General features: G+C 41.9%; 1 protein-coding gene across 14 annotated transcripts in view; it reads right to left on the bottom strand.

The window, feature by feature from the left end:
- Positions 1 to 23,144, bottom strand: part of CAMK2D (calcium/calmodulin dependent protein kinase II delta) — a 120,036-nt gene that overhangs the window by 43,370 nt on the left and 53,522 nt on the right. For all 14 annotated transcript variants that reach the window (XM_066184853.1, XM_066184847.1, XM_066184850.1 and 11 more), the window contains exons 5-7: positions 9,649 to 9,703; positions 3,349 to 3,414; positions 746 to 818 (exon numbers count right to left, since the gene is read on the bottom strand). In XM_066184853.1, coding sequence (XP_066040950.1) covers positions 746 to 818; positions 3,349 to 3,414; positions 9,649 to 9,703 — 194 coding nt within the window. The remainder of the gene's footprint in view (positions 1 to 745; positions 819 to 3,348; positions 3,415 to 9,648; positions 9,704 to 23,144) is intronic.

Genomic DNA, 23,144 nt, shown 5'->3' on the forward strand with positions numbered 1-23,144 from the left:
CTCAGGGACGGGCGGCGGGGCGGCTGCCTCGGCTTTGCTTGGAAATTGACACCAACGTCTTTTGGAATGATAATTTGTAAAAGGAAGGAATTTTGCCACTGCTTCAAAGTCCTATTAAATATTTGGCATCCTCTGTGCTTTTTTTTTTTTTTCCCCTCCTCCCTTACTGAGAGCCTTCACGGAGGCATTAAAGAATTGTAGAAATGGTTAGAAAGCGCAGCGACCATGGAGGGAGTCCCCAAGCCCCCTCCAAGCCAGGTGCTCCAGGTCAATAATTAGCCGGCAGCCGCCTAATTGAGCCGGCAATTAGCGGCACTTGCCCGAGGGCTCGTCACAGCCGAGCGCAGCAGCGTGCGGCCGCTCGTTCCGCCGCTGCCGCCCCGGGTCTCAGCACAGCCGCGGCGGTCACATCTGCAAGCTGACATACATCACGGGCGGGGGTCACCTCCCTGTGCCCGCACAGCCACACCGGGACAGCCCCGGCAGCTGGCGCGGCGTGGGCAAAATCCAGCGCCTCGGCAAGAGACGGCTTTTGGGCAGGCGTTCCCCCTTTTGCCGTGATGTATATTAGGCCTGTAGAGTGGCAAACTGGAAAGAAGCTCATGCATTACTGGCCGCACCGGTTGTTCGGAGGGTGAACAGGACAGGCAAGGGAACATCGCAGACATCCCCACCCTCTGCCCCTACCCAGCGGAAAGAAACCCCCAAAATTCTTATATCCAATTGATGGGCACCAGATACTGACCTTCAGGTCTCTGTGAACTATGCCATTTAGATGACAATGATTAACACTTTCTAGAATCTGCTGTATACAATGACTGCAAAGATACAAGGGCAGAATGGAAGGGAGAACATTTTAAAGGCACATAATCACATTAAATACAAAATAAAATAAAACTTAAAAGAAAAAGGTAAAGAACAAAAACAATTTTACACCTCTTGACAAGTCTTGATTGCAGTTGGAACTGGAACAACGACATTACTGAATAGAGAGGTATTTCCAGCTCCAACAGATCCAAAAACCAAAAAAACCAAAACCAAACCAAAAAAGACATTTAACATGGAACATATGACACGTATGAGACAGAATCACCAGACTGTATTTTCATTCAGCAGCATGGAAGCTTTTTTCAGTTTCCAAAAACTGCCACAGGAAAAATAAAATGGAGGAAGTAAAACAGTTAGTGGCAAGTTTTGGTTTTCTTAATTTTTTGTGGTGAAGTTAACATTACAACGAGGGCTGAAACAAGAAAATGGTCAGAAATGAGATGATATACAGAAGACAAATGAAACACACAAAAAAAGTCAAAAGCTAAGGAAAAGCAAAACATTTTTTAATTTTGAATTGGTTTCTTTAAAACGATTAGTAGAATAAAGCCAAGTCATTAAAAAAGGTGGCATGCATTTTCAGTTAAACTAGTGTCCAGCTCTAGTTTAGTTAGGAGTCACCTGAGGAGTGAAAATCCACATTAAAAATGTAGACAAATGTTTTAGTTTGGTGCTTTCAGTAAGTGAACTAGCACCAATTTTTCCGTACCCAGGTTTGCAAGTTTCAGCCAGTCTATGATGCCAAAAAGCACAACTAAAATATTAATATTTTAGAGCACTGGAACTTCTTCAGATTTTTTTTTTTTTTTTTTTTTTGGCACGCCAAGAGCTAAGAATATTTTTTTAAAGACATGTCGTGGCACAAGTGAGCGATAATAAGTACTACACAGTAGCCAAGATGCTGCTCATCCAAAACCTTTTGACCATGGAATTCAGAAGAAATGGTCATAATCAGTAACTGGAGCCCAAGCCTGAAAACCCTTTCTTAGGCAAGTAGTTCACAACTCACTGCACTGTTTGTCTGAGTACAGACTACTGGCGTGAGCAAGGGCTTGCAGGAGCAGACCAGTGTGACAGTCCTGGGAGAGGCATCCACAGAGGACAGGAACTACTGCTAGAGGGATACACACATACACACACTAGATATATTTTATATATTTGTATATATATAAAATATACAAAATACAGAGAGGCATCATAACGAGGTATTTCACTTATTTGGTCAAATTTTTACTCAAAATATAAAATGTATATATATAATTTATATATATACATACGTATGTACAGCCCCTTCTAATATATCATAATTCTAGAACAGAAGAAATCATCATTGCAGTTTTTCCTTTTAATTCCCAACTACCTTAGAACACACACAAAGACACCATATACTGGCCTTTGGCATCAATATTAGACATCTGCTTCAATCGCAGCAGGAAAAAAATGATTTGAATTTTTTTTTTTTTAAACATAGCTCCTCTTCTTCCACCCCACTTAAACCCTATTGCTGTTTTCTCTTCTACAGGTTGTTTTGCTATGTGTTGTTCCTTATTTAAATGTCTAAGGTAGTATTGATCTTTCTACCATTCCTAGAGATACAGAAAAATCTGGAAGCGGAAGCTTCGTAATAATTCAGAGTAACTTCTTGTCTGTTCATTATTATCCTACTACTCTTGTTGGGAATACTTAATTCTTTCCGGTCATCTCCCAGTGATCTCCAAATGCAAAGGCATAATTTAAAATCACATGAACTAAATATGTATTATTGGGGAGGTGTGTTTAAGCACACAGAAACATAAGGATTCTTTAAATTTACTTCGAGATCAATTTCTGTGAAGAGCGTGGCGGTAGAACACATTTTCTTTTAAGTAATTGACCACAATGTTTAGGATTCTATATGTTATGACAATATTTAAGATTTATTATTATATAAGGACAAACAGGAGATAAATGGCCCTGATACTTTATGCATGCAAATTACGATAATTGTCAACTTATTATTCAAGTTTTTCAACAAGCACTTGCAGAAAATTGCCAGAGATTTCATATTTGAGCTCAGACTATGAGATGCCGAGTATAATTGCTTATTGATGAAACACAACCAAGATTTTCTAATTGGAAAAGGAAATTAGCACTTCTGGACTGAGACCAAAAAGTCGTATTTCATACAAAATCCTTTTAAGACCAACTTATGCTTCACACTTTGATCAGCAAATGTAAGAATCCATGGATGAGATACTTGACTGTTATGGCCAGTTTGCAGAGGAGACGATGGGTAAAATTTTAATTAATTAAGATCCAATTTCAGCTTTTTTAGATCTGCAGACACCAAGAGTTCCCATGAGTTCTCCATCACAAAGTCATGAGCTCAAACTGCCAAACTGCCCTTCCAAGTCTGAGAGAACTCCTGGAGAAAACCTACAGTCTCAGACTGTGCTGGGAAACTGATGCCAAACACCAGGATATATTAAAGTAACTATCCTAGAATTATCAAAGGTAACACTAGAAAAACAAATTACTTACCTGGCATCTGCTTCACTATAATACTCCCTTGCAACTATATCTTCAAACAATTCACCTCCAGTGACTCTGTTACAAAAAGCAAGATGAGGAAAAGGAGATTTCAGAAGTGAAAATGTGCACCTTAAATTAACTTGACAGGGAGAAGTCAGAGAGGAATAAGTGAAATATTTGTACAGAAACGCAAGAGGTTTTGCAGCAAGGTGCAGGAACTGAAGTGGAAGGTTTGTCCATCCAAATCATTACATGAATAAAATGGATGTGGTGGAAGTGCAATCATAAATAGAAAACAAAAGCCAAGGGCAGCAGCGTATTGGGCAAGCCGCCAGACATCAGTTATGGATGTCAAAAGGAAGGAGTAAAAACTAAAAGGATAAAAGCAACTGACCAGCCAGGAAAACTGTGGCTGAAGTTCAGTACAGTTCAGGATAATTTGAACGCTGGAATATCAGGCAAAGGTGAGAAATGCTAAAATAGGAAAAGGCTCTTTCAGCGTAGGTCAAATCACAACAGAGGTGTACCCAGGTGCCAGAGGGGCTGGCTTTTTGTGCTGTGGCTTCAAAGAACATTACTGAGTCAGAAGGGAAGTATCAATAGAAGCAGGGTACCTTAATCAGTTTAACAGCAGATATTTCCTTGAAAATTTTCATTTATCTTTGTGGAGAAAGTAGGAATAGCTTAGTCAAAGTGCCACTGAAAACAAGTCAAGTACAAGGGAAGAACTGAATGATCCTGGGACCAGTAACAGAAGTGGCTGTGCATCGTTGCACACTCAGGAGCTCACTGTACAACCAGCGGTTTAATGGTAGAGAGTGGTTAAAAACAAATAAAACTGTGGTTTTATATCCCAAAGATCACAGTCTAGAATGAGCCCTCAGCAGGATGATGCCACAGTCTTGCATTGCATCTGAAATAGGGTGACAGCAATGTCCTCAAGTGCAGCAGTAAAATCCCTCCTCATATTGCTCCAGTTCTGGTCACTCAAACTCAGAAAAGGGAACTGGAAGCACAGCAGGAACAGAAAAATTACTGCCAGGCTGCCCAGTTCCTCACTCATCAGATCTCCTCGGAGAAGAAAACCCCATTTAGCTGGGCAAAACAAAGGTTAAGAGGGATGAAAATAAATACTGAAGGCGAGCATAAGCCTGGATCTCCCCAGAGGGGAGTTGTAAGGGATAGTATTGGTACAGTAATACATGAGCATACAATACACATGAGCAAACACGAGGTTAAGATCAGGAGAAGTTTTCTAGCAATCCCTGTAAGATGAAGATTAAAGAGCTTCTCAATCATGTCATAAAACTTGTCTGCCTGTGTCACAAGAGGGGACTCAGAGCTCAGGAAGACCCTTCCTGTGACATTTCTCTCCTATCACACAGGCTGACAGACTGGCACAGCTAAATGCAATTGTTCACATTTACAGCTGCTTGCATAAATAATTCCTAGATGAGAAATCAATGTTTGTGTTTCATTACTGGTTACAAATGTGAACATTAGCACATTATATTTCCAATAAATTCCCAAATGTGAAAGCTTGAGTGCGCGACAACATACTTAAAGATTGAGATGCTTAAAAATCTATACTACAGCGAACACAATTACTATCGAATACAAGCAAGTTTATTAGGATTAAAAAATTGAAGGTGAGAATACTTGGAATGCTCAGCACTGGAACATTCACTTGCAAACTGCTGTACTAACACTTACCGAGGAAGCCAGTTTTCAGTCACGTTAAATGACGACAGAAATGCCCTGCACCTTTCTTGGAGAAGGGCAGCTCAAGAACTTGATTTTCATGATTTCGTTTATATATTTGGGCTACACCATCCTTTTTCTGAATTCACACCTTACTGACTCTCACCGTAGAGACTTCCAGGCAACAGAATGGTATTTGTACAAAAGTCTGCAGTAAAATCTTGAGGAGGTAAAGTAGCTTACTGCTTAATTTGTATTCTCTTTCTTTTTGTCTTCCACCTTCCAGAGACTGGCTTTGGTCGCTGTAGCACAAAATGTTTGATTGATGCATATTTTGACAGTCTTTCATAACTCCTTTTTGCATATATATTTGTCTGCCACAGTTCTGGTAAAGAGGAATAATTCTCACTTTGTGATGAATGAAAACACAAAGCATCCTTTGATCTTACTCTTTCCTAAAACACTTATTTTTCATCCAAGCCGAAGAAAGAAAACAAGAATCTTTAGTCATCAAAGTGGCTTTCAGTGGAAGAGAATACCAAATTGATGTTTGTTCTTCTCCAGCATGGAGGAAGGACGGGGATATGAAATCTCACTTGCTGACACTAAACATTTGCTTGGTATTCGCAACCACCGGTTAACGATGGAAAGATTAAAGCAGGAACAGAGGAGGTGAATTTCAGTGACAGCCAAACAAGCAGTCAGCAATTCCCGTGCTCTGTCACTCCAAAGGATACCTTAGGAACAGCTCTCCCAGAAGAGCCAAATGGCCACAATGAAGGAAGGCAGGCAGGGCGGTGCAGGGCACGAGGAGAGGACAGAATCCATCCACACGTTCTGAGCACAGCCGTGCTCGTGGCCTTGGCTCACTGAGCGTCCCCAAGCAAGGTGCTCCTGCAGCAATACAGGTCACAGGCACCACAGTGCAGGACAGCCTGCAGGTTCCAGGAACTCGCTCATAGACAACTTTGGCCCTTCACCGTAAAGCCACATGAGCACGTGCCACGGTAATCTCTCCCCACAGGATGCAAATGAGAATGGATCTCAATGCCCTTCTGAAGCAGAGATGCATTTGGACCCCGGGAAGCCACATTTCATGACAGGCCATTCAATATTTAAGCTCTAGTAACTTTCAGGACGCAACCTAAAAGCTGCTGGTTAGTACAAATCACTATGGCTCTTTTGTGATTTTTCAGAAGAGCATACTGAAGTGGTAACAAATGAAGCACATGGGTTTGTTTACACAGAAGAGGCACAAGCAGCATGTAGAAACACCAAGGCCCTCTGCAGCACTTTGAGAAAAACTGCTGGTTTATGTTTGCAAATATAAGAGAATAATTAAGAGAAACACACAAATTAGCACAGACAGCTAAACCAGCCTCTGATGATGATCACAATGGCGTGGTTCCCTCCTAGCTTACACTTATTTCTTCAATTGCCTTCATAATGGAGCTGGGGAGGAAGCCTCTTACAGTAGCCACAGAATTATTACATTCATCTGTGGCCTTTGTACTTCCGAAATAGAGGCCCAGGCATTTACCTGAGGCAAACACTGTTTTGCAAATTGGGCTATTTTTTTGTATTTTCGGTTTATTCTACACAGTGTGCACTTAGAATCCAAAAGCAAGGCCAGGATTCTTAATGTACCAATTGTTGCATCTCATCAAGTGCATTAAAACGGGAGACACTGAAAATAGAGAATCTCATTGACTTGCACAAGAGAGTCTTCAAGTGCTACAGCTGTTTCCATTCAGATACAGCAATTAATACTGACAGAATTGATTGGATTTGAACTCATCTAACATCATTAACGCTGAAGACAGTCTCATTCGTGCTTAGCAACTGAAATGGTCCAACAGACGCAAATCCTGACTGCAGCTGCCTTAACCAATAGGGGAGGGGTACAAAAACTTCATGAAGTCCATTATTAAATTAATGAAGTTCATTGGTCAATATCCATTTTCCTCAGGGATTTCCAGAGACTCCCACCTTGCCATGTGACACCAGAACTGTTCACCCAAATGCACGTCTGTAACACAGGACATTAAACACTCTTTCTTTCTCCAGACAAAAGCACAGCGTGAGGTATACAAGTGAAGCGACAGGCTGCAGACATCTCTATGGCATTTAATCCAAAGAGATTATTAGAAACTCCAAATAGAAAGTAACAACAATTGTTTTTTCCTATCCCCAGGAAGGGCAGTCCTCTCCTTCACTTTCTTACGTGGGATGAAGTCTGAAAGAAATTTCCGAGGAAACAGTCGTACCCAATCCCACACAGTCTGAAAGAAATCATTAAGAAAATGACATGATGGCATGTGTGGGTGGAGTGACAGTGTTACACCACAGTCGGGCTCCTGCTGAATAAAAATTACATAAAGAAAAGCAGGTTCTCGGCCTGTGTGCTCAAGAAGTGCATACTGTACTTTTTTATCATGGCAGCTCTTTCCTTTACTTGTCAACAGGGCAGGAACCACATGCTTGTAAAAGGTGAAGTTTCACTAATAAATAGTATTAGTGAGCCTTAAAGCAATGATTTCTTAACCTGAATGTGAAAAATTAACTGTGAACATGCGTTCTCAGTAATTTGGCAAAGGTTCCTCAAGAATGCAACCTGTTGCTTGTCCAAAGACAACGATCAGTCAGCAAAATCACTGCCTCCGCCATTTAGACATTTTCTTTTCTGCAAAATAAATAATTTTTCCAAAACCCTCAAACCACACGGTCAAAACATAAAAGCTTTATAGATACGTTTGAGGCTGTGTCTCTGTTTGTCCTGAACGGGACTGACAGTGAAGGGAGGAACTTCCAGCCAAGGCAGAACAGTCCCTGTGCAATCTAGTTTTCTGCCAAGGCAGTATCTTTGGGTTAGGCATTAACATTTTACTGCAGAACACAGGCTTCTATTTGCTCCCTTACTATCGAGATCGAGATACTGTTATCTACAACTCTGAAGTTGTTCAAATGTTCTAGTTCACATCACAGTCATAACCCCCTGAGATAAGTCTGGCACTATATATTAAATTTAAGGCAGACGTGGAATAGCTGCAATTACAGTATGCCACAGTTTCTCACAGTACAGCAGTACAACAACTACAAAAAATAGCCACTGGTTTTCAAAAGAGATATTGTCCCTAGAAGTAAAAATTCAGCATGCACTTCTTAGAAATATTCTGAATTAAGAAGCTTTTTTCCAATTCCATGTAGAAAGATTTCCTTTGTAGCCCTTAAGGAAAAAAAAGCCAAACAAACCCCAGTGCATGTCAGAGAACAAATACGTGTTGTGCCCTGGAGCCATTTCCAAGCCAACAGTCACAGCACTTACCTGGGATAGACACAAATCACACACAAGCTTCTGCTGAGCCCAGTTAGGGTTTGAGTTCTGAATCCTGAATGCTCTCACTGCAGACAGACTATTTAATCTTTGTGTATTTCTAGTCTGAAATCTAGCGCTGAAGAAGTCTTTACAGATTTCTTTTAAAACATTTAAGTCAGAAAGGAAACCAGAATGTAACCTGAACATAAAAGCACATGATTGCTGGTGTGCAGGAAGATTCAGGTTCTAACTTAGCCATGCTGAATGCAAATACTTCTGTTTGTATGCTTGGAAATGAGATATTTCCCATTTCTGGGGAAACAAAGTATTCTCATTCTAACCAGCAAAACCATGGCAGGCCTAAGAAAGCTCTTTGGGTAGGTAGGTGGGTGTGTTGTCTGTCAAACCATAAACTGCCCTGGAAAAATTTACAGTTTCAAGAGACAATTTTACTTAAGTAAGTCAGTTTTGCAATACAATTCCTATCATTCAGATTTGTCCGTATCCAAAACCGTAAGCAGTAACTTCTCAAGTGAGTGGAAAAGTTTGCCCATCCCAGGGAAGAATGAGGAAATCAGTTTCTCTTTTCAAGTTAAGAGCCTGAGACACACAGTTCATGCTGTCACCACCCCTGCCTTCCACTGAACGGCCTTATCAGGAAGAAAGCTCCATACAGGCCCAGTCACTACATGAACAACTCATGGGACTGAAATTCCTGGAGCAAAATTGGACCTCAGCAGGAAAACTTGTTCCTATATGCTGGGCACTTTACATTCTGAGTGGTGTCAAAATAAAACATTATGAAGCAGTAAGATATCAATCAGGAATGAAATACTAAAAGAACCTTACCCTTTCTAAACTCAATTAAAAACTGTTTTTTAATGCAGCAGTGGAGATCTTCTGTAGAGAAATGACTGTTCCACATACTTTTTTCATCTCTCTTTCAGACAACTGGCCTGCAGCAAGTATTTTTTTTCTTCAAGAATCTATCTTTGCTTCATTTTGGCAGGTATCACACAACCTTTACTTACATACCCACATTTTATATTAAAATCCACTTCACCCGTGGATTTTTACTAGTTTTTAATATGGAATCCCAACAGTGACACTAACAAATGAGTTCTTGCACATGCAAATGACCAAATAGGTTCCCGTCCTTCCAGCTGTTTCCAATCTATGTGTCCAGCTCATGGCACCAGAACCATGCATTTATCTTGTGAGCTTGCACTTGCATCACCGAGTTTGAGCAGCACATCCCCAACATGCCAAACAAATGCAAAACAAATACTTACAAGTCAAAGACTAAGTAATGGAATCCTTCTTCGGATATGCTGTCATGGAGCCGCACTATGGAAAGGGGGAAGAAAAGATAAACACCGGTCACCTTTTCCATGTTTTTGATTGCTGTTGTTGGTTTGGGGGAGAAGGGGGGGTTAGAATTCCACTGCAGGGCTGGTACTGCATCTCTGTGTGTTCTCAGCCGTGGGGTTTGGGGCTTCCTTTTAAATTCTCTACCCTCAGAATTGCCTGTTCTGTAACTCTTACTTCCCTAATGCCATACGACCTTTTTCTCAGCAGTATTACATCTTAGCAGTAGTAAATAAAGCAGGAGGAAGAAATCCCCCCACAATTAATGACAAATTTCAGCAGAGTAACAGCTTTCCAGGACTTGTTAACAGTTTCTCACACGTACTGAGAAGAGCTGCAAAGAGAGAAATCTCCTGGCCAGCATAGAGCATCCTAATTAAGCCCCCATGCCACGTTTACAAACCCCTCTTGGCGTCCAGATCCAAAGCTTTCCCTTGAAAATGTGCTAGCCAGCTGTAGAATCTTCCCTTCCAATTTTAAGAATTCATACCACATCGTGGTACAACTATGAATTAAGTCCTGCGGTTTTCCTTAATTACTTTAAATGAAATTGCAATTTCCAAAGGTAACACAGGAAGCTTTGTCAGTACCTTGATCCAAATAATTATCACTTATAGAATCAAATGAAAAAATCAGGATACCCTAAAAGTGATCTGTGTTCAAAGCTGAGCTGAAGAAGAAAGTGTAAAAGAAAAGAATTTTCAGAACTCCCCAGATGGTAACTTTCTGCATTAATCATTTTTTATACATGACAAATAAACATGACTTTTTAACTTAATAATATTTAGCCCAGAGAAACATCTTGTGTTTACACAATACTGAAGAGAAAACCAGCTCTTGGCTGACTCAGTATGCAGAGCTCGTGATGATTCAGAAGAGCCAAGTAGGTCTAAATCAGAGTTTGTGGTTTTGGCTGGTTCTGTATTTCAGATTACTCCATGGTTTTTTGAAGGGCCAGCCAACGCCACTCTTCACCCTCCCAAACCGCCTCCCCCCAAACATCCCCAAATCAGCTTTCTGCCTGCTTGCATTGAACTGAGCTTTCAATACCCCCAAAATGTCTCGTCTTTAAAGCAAACCAAATGTGGGACGAGGCACCACGTACCAGCTTGGAAGCTCATGCTCACATTTCTAGCTGAGGACAGAGACTCCCGAAACATCTAGCTTTGTACAGCAGCATCAAAGATACCACCCATGAAAAGGGATTTAGTACAGACCCTTGGGTATATCACAGATGCTACACAGCCCTAAATCTGTAAAATTTGGAGTGCTTTGCATATACAGCCACAAAAAGGTTAACAACTCTTTAAGCTTTAATACATAGCAAACGATACCTTTGAATAGAAAAGTCCTGTTCATGAAATAGACTAGTGGGAACTCAAAGCATGGCTTTTTCAATTCAGAGCAACATTCTGCTCTGTCATATCCTTGTTACCAAGCAGGCCAGGATGGCACCATGGGAAGGGGCTTCTTGAGCTTTGGTGTCTGCCTGAAGCAGGAGGTGCTCTCACTTTGTCACTTCCTTCTCTAGAACATGACTTGGTTCCAAGTGCCAGCAGAACCACGGGATCTGTCCCTTTGGACTAGGAAGAGACTGATACTTGAGACAATGGATGATGTTTTGCTCAGCCTGGGGAGCCTAATTCCTTGCTAGCCAAACTCGAGTCTGACACGTCACCAAGGCTATCTTCTTCAAGGATCACATTCTTTCTTTCCCTTTCCTCCCAAATGTCTGAATCACAGAAGTGAGATGGAACAAATCCTTCTCTGAATCAGGATCCTATGCCCCTGATTGTTTCTGAAAAGGCACACAGGCTGAGGCAGCCGGGGAAGATGAGAGCTGCCTTTTGGCAAGCGCTTACGTTGGCATCTTTGGTCAATCCAGGCACGTGGTTATGTCTGTGAAGTGAAAACGCCAAATAAGCGAGGGCAGAGGAGAGCAATCTCCGTGCAGACAAGGCTGAGTGCAGAGCAAAGGGTGCACTGTGGCACCGAGGCCAATGCAGCACAGCCCAGACCTTCTGCCTGCACTCAGCCTGCCGTGGGAAAGACAAGGGATGCCAGGATGAGAATTTGAGAGGATACTCACTAAGTTTAAGAGGGGGTGCACTACAAGAAGTATTTGTGCAGCCACTGCAGACAGATCCGGTTCTTTACACAAACCTATCGGGCAGGATTCAGGCATGACAAACCAAAAGGCAGCAATTACAGAGATTATCCATCCAATATAGTACCTTCCATCAGAAGCTCACAGAGAATCACAAAGCATTCACCAGTAGTAACAGTTCCGTTTATCTTTTCTGAAAGGATTTCAGTTAGACCAAATCATTATTAACTGCGGATGTTTCATCAGTGCTGTTACCAACAAACACATGAGAGGGCAGAAAGGAAATGTGTAACTCCTTTTCCTCCTGCCTGCTGTAGCCCTGTGGTCACTCTCCTCCACTGGGTTCCAGAGAAGGTGCTTAACAACCTCAGACAAAGTCCCTGCTCCTAAGCAAACCCCTTGGAATGCCTGACAGGAACCCAGGGAGCTTACTGCCTTTCCTTCTGGAGAAATACTGTCAGCCCACAAAACTTCAGGAATACCCACGCTTTGGCTTCAGCACTGATTTTTACCCAAAATACTTTCCAAGCATCACACTGGAAATACCCGAACAATTATTTTATGGAGAACTCCTATGAACTTGATTAACTTCCATTTAGCCATTGGTGTGGGCCAGCTCCAATCTGACTGAAAAGTAAAATGATCTCCTTCATGTGACCTTTTGTGCTGAAGTGCACTGTTTTGTGCCTATCCCACAAAAACCAGCTTGATACAATGGCCAAATAACTTTGTGATCTCCTTCTTGAATTGCTGCCTCTAAAGAAAAAAAATATCAAAACACTAGTATTCCACATACTTCCACTGAAAATCAGATTTTTCCAGGCAAGGAGTCAAGTCAAACAGTAGACAGAGAAATTCTCAATGGCAAAGATATTTAACCACATTTAAACCTATTGCCTAAAATATTTGTGTCAAACTGCTCACGTGATAATTTTGCGAAATTTGGTATCTGAATCAGTTCATGTTACAAAGACAAGTTACTGGAGAAGACTGAACTTTATACCAAAGTTATGTTGCCTGGTCAGTACAGCAGCTGCACAGATGTGCACTGAGGTGCCAACCTGCCAGAGTGATGCTCCTGGGGGAAAAATCTCTCCATGCAATCCCATTCATTGTGTTTATGAACAGAGCATGGAAAGGGATTAACAGAGCCAATGATAAAGTTGTTCATTTTCCCTTTGGTACTGAAGATTAAGATCTGTGGACTGCCAGAGGCACTGATCCTGTAACTCTGTGAAGTTTGATGTCTCAAATTAGAGCACCACTAGGAAGTGACGGGGCAAATTCTTCAGTGGCAGAGGTTTAAAATGGGTTTGAAAGTCACAAAAGCTTATGTCATATTTGCTGAAATATGCAAATTACTTCTTCAAGTTTCTACTTTCCTGCAATGATGAAAAAGAAAAAAGGGTGCTTTCCCTCCATGTTCACTTCCAAAAGTGTATTACAGTATTTATGCACACCTTACATAAACCACTTATTGAAACAAACAAACAAACAAACACCCCAACCCTTTCAAAATGAACTTAATAACTTAATGGAAGAAACTTCATGGAATGGCTTAATTCAGCCCTGGGTGTTCTACGAATTGCTACCTGCCGGCCAGTAGATATGGGATAAATCGTTGCATTTGAAAATGAAAAGGCAAAACAAAAATCTAAAAGAAACCCCTCAGTCACTGAAAAGCCATAACCAGGTATGTTTTCACTCATATTTGAGCCACCCAATTTTCTATTTCAAACACCTGTCTATTAGCATTTTCTGCTGTCCTGTCTCTGACAAAGAAAGCCTTGTGCTCAGCGGAATTGCTTGGCTGAGAAGTGAAAGATCTGCTGTGGCTCGGCACTGTCAGAAGTCACATCTTCCTGCAAAGTCACCCTTTGACACCTTCCCTGTTCTACTGCATAAAGCAAAGCGATGAGGGACGGAAAATAAAGTTACTGCTCGGACTTTACCAGAAGCTCTTGTGGACACCAGTACCAATAACTGAGACCAAAGTCAGCACTCACCCTGCAGCTTTTAGTCTGGATCCCAAGGGAAATGTGCTGGGATCCCAAGGTAAACACAAGAAACCTGCATGAGGAAGCAGAACTGAGCATGCAAAAAGTTTGTGACCCACTGCTCAGGAATGCTGCTGTTGGACTGACCTGCTCCCTTCAAACAAAACATCTTCACTGCAGCCTCATTCTTGGCACCTCAGTGCTCCATCGTGTCCCTACATCCTCTTTTGAATGGCTGGTATAAACGGTACAAATCATCTCTGCTGAGCCACCAAACCCCTTAAATCAGTGGTGCATAAGAGTCACAGCCATAGCTCCCAGGCAGGGAACTCAGCACGAAAATGAAGTCAGTGCTGTCCTTGCTGCTCCTTACATTTCCTCTCACACAACGCCGGTCTGCTGAGACCATGGAAGCCTGGGGGCCTCTGTAATGAAGCTCATCAGGTACAGTAAAGAGAACTTGGCAAATATTAGTAAGAGCTGTTACCTAAGAGTCTGAAATATTTAGAGGCTAATCTGGTAAGATTAGTACAGTAGCAACGCTCCAAGGCAGCTGCTTTCTGAACAACACTAAACACAGAATAATGCTTTGCATATCTAAGAAAATAATCCGCCCTCATGCTGTCAAGCACAGCAGCAGTAAAATGCAATACTTACAGCCATCAAAGGACTTTATGCAAGTCAGCAGTGCCGTGCACACCATTAACGGGTGGCCTGTATTCAGCGACAGTGAATCAAAACTATAACTCCCGAATTTCTTCAAAAGGTGATTTTTTATTACCGTGCAAATTCACAACTATTTAGGGCCAAAAGCTTGAGAAAAAAAAAAATCCTATTTATCTGCATCTCAAAAATTGGTATAATAAGAAACGATGGGGAAAATAACTAGGGAATTTAATATTTGGAAATACTGCTTTTTCCCCCAAGGCATTGCAACAGCAAGTGCTGAGTATTGCGAATAAAATGCCACATATTCCTAAAACATTCATTTGTGAGCAAAACCCACCCCCATCAAGGCCCTCACAATCAACAACTGTATTCTGATGAAATGCCAGCCTACTGCGTGCATATGGAGAAGTCACTTTGCAAAAGTGTTAACGTTGGCAAAAGATTCTTGCTACAGAGAAAATGAAAAGTTACTTGTCAAAGCAGATAAAAGCCCACATTCTGCACGGAGACTAAGTGACTCCAGGTACAGATGTCAAAGTAGATGGCCTCGAATTACCAGCTCTTTTGCCGTGGAGAGACTCTTGCTTCATTCCTGCTAGGTGAAGACTGACAGTCTTTAAAACGAAGATTTCCCAGATAAAATTAACTAATTAAAGGAAGACCACAAACCGAAGAGGTATTTCAAGACATAAAATTCTGTGTTGGCAGTCCCCAGGGGGAGCAGTTGAGATAACTGATGCTTATCTCTTTATCCCACAGGCTTCAGTTGCTTTTCAGTGCACCATAACACAGGTGTGTGTGTGTGTGCATTTCTGTGTGCACACGTGCCCAGAGCAGTTCTGTGGAATTATATCCTGGATCCATGAAGTTAAAAGGAACGGCTGAAGCCACGCACCTTTAATTTTTCATGTGTGAAAACAGCAGAATTGCATGGAGTTGTTGCACAAAAAATAGGGGGACTCAAATGTACACCCGCACCTTCATGTCCTCGTTTAACACACAGCCATGTCATTTACTGCAAACCTTGTGTTCCAGGGTGAGCCAGCCCCTCTCCGCAGCTGAAGGCCTGCTTTTGTAAGTGAAACAAGATTTTTTTACAAAGCAACAAAAAGCCTTACAAATGTCATCAGATTAAGTCTTATGAGGATAACTGCCTGGATTAAAAGCAAGGCTGACACAAAATTTTTGCTATGAGCAAACTGATGTCTCAGCTGCCAGTGCTGATGCTTTAAGCACGAACTTTTTTTAACTGTTTTTGCATTCATCAGAACATGTAAGAAGAGGAATAAAGACACAAGAATTTCATGGAGTGTTAACTAATAAAAGGACAAGCTGTAGTACAGAGACTCTACATCAATTAAAATTAACAGGCTCAGGAAAACAGAGTGTACTTAAATGGAGGGAATGCAATTGCCCAATTATCAAAATTAGACTTTATCCCTTTTAATATTTACAGTGCTAAAAAGCTCTGGGAACAGATTTATGTAAATAATATGCAGGGCCTACACATTGACAACGTTGGCTACTGGGGAGCTGTAATGATTAAGTAGGACACAGCCTCCCTTCTTGGCTCTCCTCTCTTAAAATACATTCAAGACAGACATATAAACAATTTATATAATGACCACTCAGAGAAGCATGTATGTTTATTTTTTAAATGCTCCCCTTTCATGAGGGCCAAGCCCCAAGGTATTTAAAGGCATGAGCTGAAGAAAACAAAGCCGGTCTACATTAAGTATTTTAAACAAAAAGGAAAGCAGAAAACTGCAATCCTGTGGCACGACACAAGAGGAACCACAGAAAAGAAACCTCTCACAGCAGCCAGGTACGCCCCAGGCAGCCCTGGATGATGTTTGCAAAGCAATTAGCACTGATTTTAAGGCACCTTTATTTAGTGACAATCACCTTCAGAACACCTAGGCTAAGTCTTTAAGCCTGTAGCAGCAATAACTATATCTAAATTTCCTAGAACTTTCCAGTCTTGGCCTTCTTGGGTTTCAGTTTTAAAAGCATTATTTTATCAGAGTAAAGACCATCAAGTAAAACCAAAAGGTAATAAATGTGGATTCGAGGTAACCCAGTAGAATTAATGTGAGAGTTGATTAGAAGAAGTGTGTAAAGAAATAAGAAAATAATAAAAAATAGCTTTATTGATGTTTATGTCAGATACCAATTTTTTAATAACTCAGTAATAATCCAATTCTTGTATGCAATTCGAATCTAGTGACCACTGCTATACAAATATCTTAACAAAATATTTTTGTAATTAATCCCAACTTTGACGGAGGGAATACTGAAAACGTAGCACTTGCATACACAGTCATTGCTTTTTGGTCTCTCACTGCTTTAGGTGAACAAAGGCTTCTAATACAGGTCCTTCTGGCAACTGGAGGCACCTCAAAGCCTTCTGCCCTTCTCCCCCAGTTATCCTTCAGATCATTTTATCACACCTACTTCCTAGCATGAAAAATGGAAATGCAGCAGGGCTGAAGAACCAGCTCTCACGTCTGATGACCGCATTAAATGCCTTGTAAATTTCCCTCTTCAGTGACAGAAACTGCGTGCAAATTTATCCTCATTCAATCAGTGAACCACCACCAAACATTTTGCCCCCTCTCCTTCTGAAGGCTGATGGAAATACAACATTCCTGCCTGCTTCTCCCCCCCAAGATGCACAGAATTTTTCCTTTTACTAATAACACCAAAAAAAAAAAAAAAAAAAAAAAATCAGGCTAAAAACTGAAAAGAATAAAATAAATCCAAACCCAAACCCGGTACTCACTTAAAACACAAACATTCATTTTGTTAAAGGAAGTACTTTCAAATCTGTGACTAAACAGGAATTTTCTGCTGTAAAGCAGATATATTATGGAGAAGGTTCTTGAAACAGAAGATGTTTCTAAAATCTATTTGGAAAAGTGTCCTGGTCACTTTGATGGAATGTGATCAATAAATTATGGTAAAGAACATGTTTTTAACAAACTACCTTCATGAGAAATTTAATAAATGATCAGAGAGCAAGCTGGCCATTTGCTGTTTAATGGAATAAAATCCTTAATTATTAAGGATTTCCTTTCCCCCAGCTGTGATGCAAATAGCTACAGACAAAATTCCACTTGGCTGTTGGGAGGCACTTAACCACGCTAAGAAGCTGAGCGGAACAAAAAGCTGTAACAAATACACTCCAACAAACAAACACTTGCAAACATTCGCACAAGTCCTTTCCATATGGATCGCATCTGTTGGGAAGAGCACGCACACAATTCCAGTGTGACCCAGAAGTCTCCATGGAAGTGTCTCTGCCCTGATTTCTGCTAAAACAGCTGACAAGGACCTGCAGGTCAATGGGCCTGTGAAGAATCTACCACAGCAGAAGTAATAATCGTGCACACAGAGCTGTGCTTTTGTCACATTATTCATCCTAGACACAGAACCACTCTGCAAAGCAGCATTGTAAAGTAAATAAGGGAGACTAACTATGCCTGCAGAAACAAATCCCTGACACTCATGATCCAGGAATCCCATCACTTCATTTCAGCTACAACAAAGAACCCAATCCATATTTCCATGAGGTTAAACTTTCCATTTCCTACAATAGCTTCCAAACAAGAACATGCATCTGGAGAGGAAACCAAACCAGCAAATTTCACTGCTAAAACGTTGCTGTGATGGGGGACAGAAAACACAAGTGCACTGGAATTGCCTCATCCAACTCCCAGTGCCAACTGTGGAATGGGAACCAGAGGGAAAAACCCTCTCTTGTAGGCTCTGCCCTTAAATCTGTGTTACACACTGCATAAAATAGGCTGAATGTAGTTTTTCAGCATATACACATCTACATGTCAAAACTAGCATTACTGTCCTGCTGATCTCCTGAAAATACAGATGTTCAGAAAAAGCTGCTCCTGTGCTTTGGTTTCTCACAAAACTTTATGTAAGACCTCGTAAACAATAAATAACTTTAAAGTTATAAAGCTAGTTTTACCGCAAGCTGGAGTAAATAACATTTAAAATGGAAAGTTCATTTTCAAATAAAACTGTTTCTAGGAATTCTTGCCAACCCTCCCTGTGGGAAGATGACAAAAGAATACACAAAGGAACTTTATTTGCGCTAATTTCTTGTAGACTGTGGAGTGAGCATTACTTGTTAAGACCTTTGCCTACAAGAGAAAATTGTTCTAGTTTACATTATTATGTTGGCATAAAACCAAAGTTTATGCTCTCTTAATTCAGCTTAAAACAAAGTATCAGCTAATTTAAACTGAAACAATTTCCCAGTTTACAGAGCAGTAGGTGGCCACAAAGAAATAGCTACCTCAGTTTAAAAATAAATTAGCTTTTGATTAAATTGGGGGAGCTTTTATATGCAGACAGACCTAAAATGGTACTTCCTAGGTGGCAAGTGTAACATTAATTACCACGGTGCTGGAAGTGTTCCATTCCCAGCTTTGCAGCGAGGATCACGCACTGCATCGTCTTTTCTGTCAGAAGTCAATCCTCCCTAAATTACAGTGTTAATATTCACAGCCCTCAGCGATGTGCTGATAAACATCAGACAGGTCGGAGCTCGCTTTCTGAAGACCCGCACGAAACTCAACGAAGCACAACCACCAGTCCACTTAATCACAGTAGGTACCACCTTGTAATGACTGTTTATTTCGTTTGGTAACAGGACAACCAAATCACTAACCCTCCACTCCAGGGACTAGGAGACTCCAGGCGCCTGTGATGGCAATACTAAGTATCACAAGATGGTATTCCAATGCTGAGTATTTTTCCAAATTAAAAACCTAATTTAAAACCAAAAGAAGTGCTAAGATACTGGGTCTTCTCTCGAAGCAGACCAAGTCTATATCTTCTCTAAATCACTTCTTGATTATGCTCCATATAATTCTAATGCACAGCAGCCCTTGGAGATCAGAAAATGGTTTATTCTGAAGCGATGGCAGCATTTGGCAGGCCATGGACCTGCTCCAGCAAAAAATTAGTTCCAGGACAATAAAGTCAACTTCATGGAAAATTCCGTATTTTGTGGAATTAACTATTGCTTTCCCATGTTGTACAGTACCACTGGAAATTCACCTTCTCCCTTCCTTTACCTGATGGGGTTTTTTAAACCTGTTCAAGTGAAGAAGGCTAAAGCCAACTTCACAGGACAAGGTCCCCAAATTTTGTGCTACCAGCTTTGAGGAAGAAGACCTAGAATGGAAGCAACAGGCCTAAAGCATGATTATAATGACATCTCTGTCCTTGGTGCCCTCTTTCACAGCCATGAATCCTGAACATTCTGAAAGAGACCAGCTCCATCCATACCACTGCAGTTTATCCCCTCTTCAGTTTCTTTATGATAGCAACAGGGGAAATGTAGGGACTCAGCCTGTTTCTTATACTCACAGGAAACGTGAAAAAGCACTGTCTGAAAAGTGTCGAAGGAAAAATGTCAAGTTAGGTGACTGGTCTCCTGTTTGCACCAGTGTGGTGCTGCCATCCATCCATCCATCCATCCATCCATCCATCCATCCATCCATCCATCCATGGTGGTGAAGAAAACCTTGCTGTAACCTGGAGAACCCAATGCCTCTGCAATTAGCCAAGATAACATTTAAGCAGTAGGAGCACTCAGTAAGGTAACAGAGCGTAAGACAGAGTGACTCGAAGCACCCTGCCCAGACAGAGTGTTCCCATAATGATCCCACTCCATCTCTATCCACTGGGCTGGGCCCAAAACCATCTGTATTGTTTTCTGAGGGAACGTGCCTTCCCCCTCTATCAATTAACTATCACAGTAAGTCATGCTACCACAGCTGAAGACAGCTATAAATTACTGTCATTCCCCTAACGTGCAGGTTCACAAGTGAATGATGATCCCAAATGATTCAAGTGTTTGTTTTACAAAAAGCAGGGAACGAATATTGACTTAATAGATGACAAACTTGAGGCTCATGATGAGAAATTGCCATTGTCTTTTAATCACAGTCTCACAATAAATGAAAATTAGAGTCCTGTCCTGTGGGACCATTTGTAATTAGCTCAGTGACAACCCACATAAACTTGGATGGAAATGCTGCAGGAGAGAGCTGAAGCCAGTCTGTATTCACAAGCCCAGACTACTAGCTGCAGTTGAAACCTCTTTCTAAATATTCCTCTAATTTAGCATATCCAGTAACTCTCAAAATACCTATATGCTACAGAAGATAGCTGCAAGCCAGTCAGCCGCAATTATGGTTCTAGATCATCAATCAAGTCCTTCCTGGCACGACTGCACAGTCAAATTCAACACAACCCCAGCACTAACACCATCGACATCAGACCAAATATAAATTGCTGAAACACAATTAAATAACTCTCGAGGTCACCTAGTAAATAAATGAACACCAAACCTATTAATTAAGCGGCACTACTTGGGTGGTACAATAGCTGAGACACGAGTGCTACTCACTGCTGCGCAGCACGAGGGCAGGAGTTGTGGATTTGATTACAATGCAATACCAGAACATCTCCAGTGCACAAGTATCAGGAGCAGAGTGTCATGCTTGGCCCAGTGTGGCTGGAACGAGAAGCTGGATGCATTTAAAGGAGACAGACATGTAGAGGACAAACTAAAATTAGAAGCACATTCCCATGGGCAGTCCATGAGAATACTAACACTCTGGTGAAGCCACTATAAAAAGAACTTCCAAATTTGGAAGGTGACGAGGAGGAGAGAGGTATCATTAAACCCCTCTCAACTGAAAAAAATGCCTGGATCAGCAGTTTTGTGCGAGTAGGAAAGTCTCCGGTGCTGAAACGTGAAAAAGCCCAGCCTGAACTGAGCAATTCCGAGCTATTTATCCACTGCCAGTGATGGAGGTTGGTGTCACTTGCAGGGTCAGAGCATTCACTCCGTGCCAGGATGCAGCAGAAAGCCCAGGAGCAGACCAGCTTGCATCCTTTGGGATGCCATGCCTTTGACAGGTACTCCCAACAGCAGTGCAATGAAACCAGGATGAAAAGAGAATTTGTGACTTTTTAAAAGCAAAAGTTTGAAAGAGCGAGGAGAATTCTAAAGGACGCTTCTTGAAACACTTGCTCCAAGCCAGGGGGGTTTAGGGGGATGTCTGTCTGCCTGGAACTCATCGGAGCTGTCCCTTGGCCCTCGGGCACCGGGGGAAGATGAACCAGGCTGGCACCAGCCTCTCACACCCCTGCCACGCACAGGGACAAGCAAGGGTGACATCCCAGCAGAGCCATGGACGTGCTTGGGCCAAGCAGGCAGACCAAGTCCCGATTCTCCACGTGCTGTTTCCAATATACATCTAAGATTTTATAAAATCTCTTACTGAATGGGCATTCCATTAATAAAGATGCAGAAGGATGCACATAAAATGCAAAACACAAGCAGAAAAGGGATTTCTGCACGTGACATGGCACAGACAAGTTCAGCCTATAAAACGCACTTCCAAATCCACACCTTGGAAGCAAGGAAATCCTGCATTCCAAAGAGTCTGTTGCTGTTTACAGCTTTTAGTCACATTACACTTTCTTTAGGAATTTATGCCACAATATTTAAAAATGAAAGCAAATGCAATTTTAAGAAAAAGAACACAAACATCTTGACAGGGATGCAGCTGTATCCACTTTTCCTTCCAGAACCTGGCTTGCTGATCAGCAGGAAGATGGAAATAAGTTTTCTCCAGGGTGCAAATGGCAAGACAAGAGGCCACAGACACATGCTGGAGTTGGAAAATCCCAGCTAGGCACAGAGACACATTTATTTATTTACGTGCATAGGAAGGTGATCAAACACTGGAGTGGTGCCTGGAGTGGCTGGGCAACCTCCTTCTGTGCAGAGTCTCCAAACTCAGCAGGAAAGCTCTGATTTACCTAAATTTACTGGACATGGTTTGAGCAGGGAGCTGGGACTGGGTAACTTCCAGAGATCCCTTCCAACCCACGATTCCATGACCCATGATATTTTTTTTGCAGAAGGCTGGGTATGTAAGTAAAGCAAGATGTCTGGGCAGATGGGAGTAGCCCCACAGATTGCCTCTCCTAATGTGTTTCCTGGCTTGGTACAGCCTCTGGAAAAGGAGCAAAGACATTCCACAGTGAGCTCCCAAAGCGCCACTCCTGATTTACGGCTGCAAAGTCAAAACATGACCCACGGTCCAAAGCCGGACCTTTCTTTTGCCTCTTGCTGCTCCCAGCTCACATGCCCAGCGTTTCCCCATCCCACTCCTTCTCTCTGCCCCCAAGTCTGAACAGATCCTTCTCTGCTTGCCACAGGGAAATGGGTGGGGGAGAGGGAGGGGTGTGAGGTGGGATGCAGCTCTCAGGTGGCACAGGCAGCCCAACACTCTCTCTTTGGAGGCACCTTTTCCAGAAGGAGGGTGACAGGGCGACATTTTGGGTGACATGACTCGCCCGCCATGGGTTAGGATGCCTGACACTCCAAATGGGTGGATTTAGACTGCCTGGGAAAGAAATGCTGCCTGAATGGTAATGCCTTATTTTGTCTAGGGAAAGGGAACAGGCCAAGACAAAAGTGCCCCACAGAGCGGGTTCAGCCCAGAGCCACAGCTGCCAAGGCTGGGGCAGGATTACCACAGAAAACACATGACAACAGTTTTACCACCCCTGCAGGAGCTACTCTGATGCCATCCACTGA

The sequence above is a fragment of the Chamaea fasciata genome, unplaced genomic scaffold (assembly GCF_029207755.1).
Source record: "Chamaea fasciata isolate MVZ Bird 193981 ecotype frontalis unplaced genomic scaffold, bChaFas1.0.hap1 SCAF_6, whole genome shotgun sequence".
Lineage (NCBI taxonomy): Eukaryota > Metazoa > Chordata > Aves > Passeriformes > Sylviidae > Chamaea > Chamaea fasciata.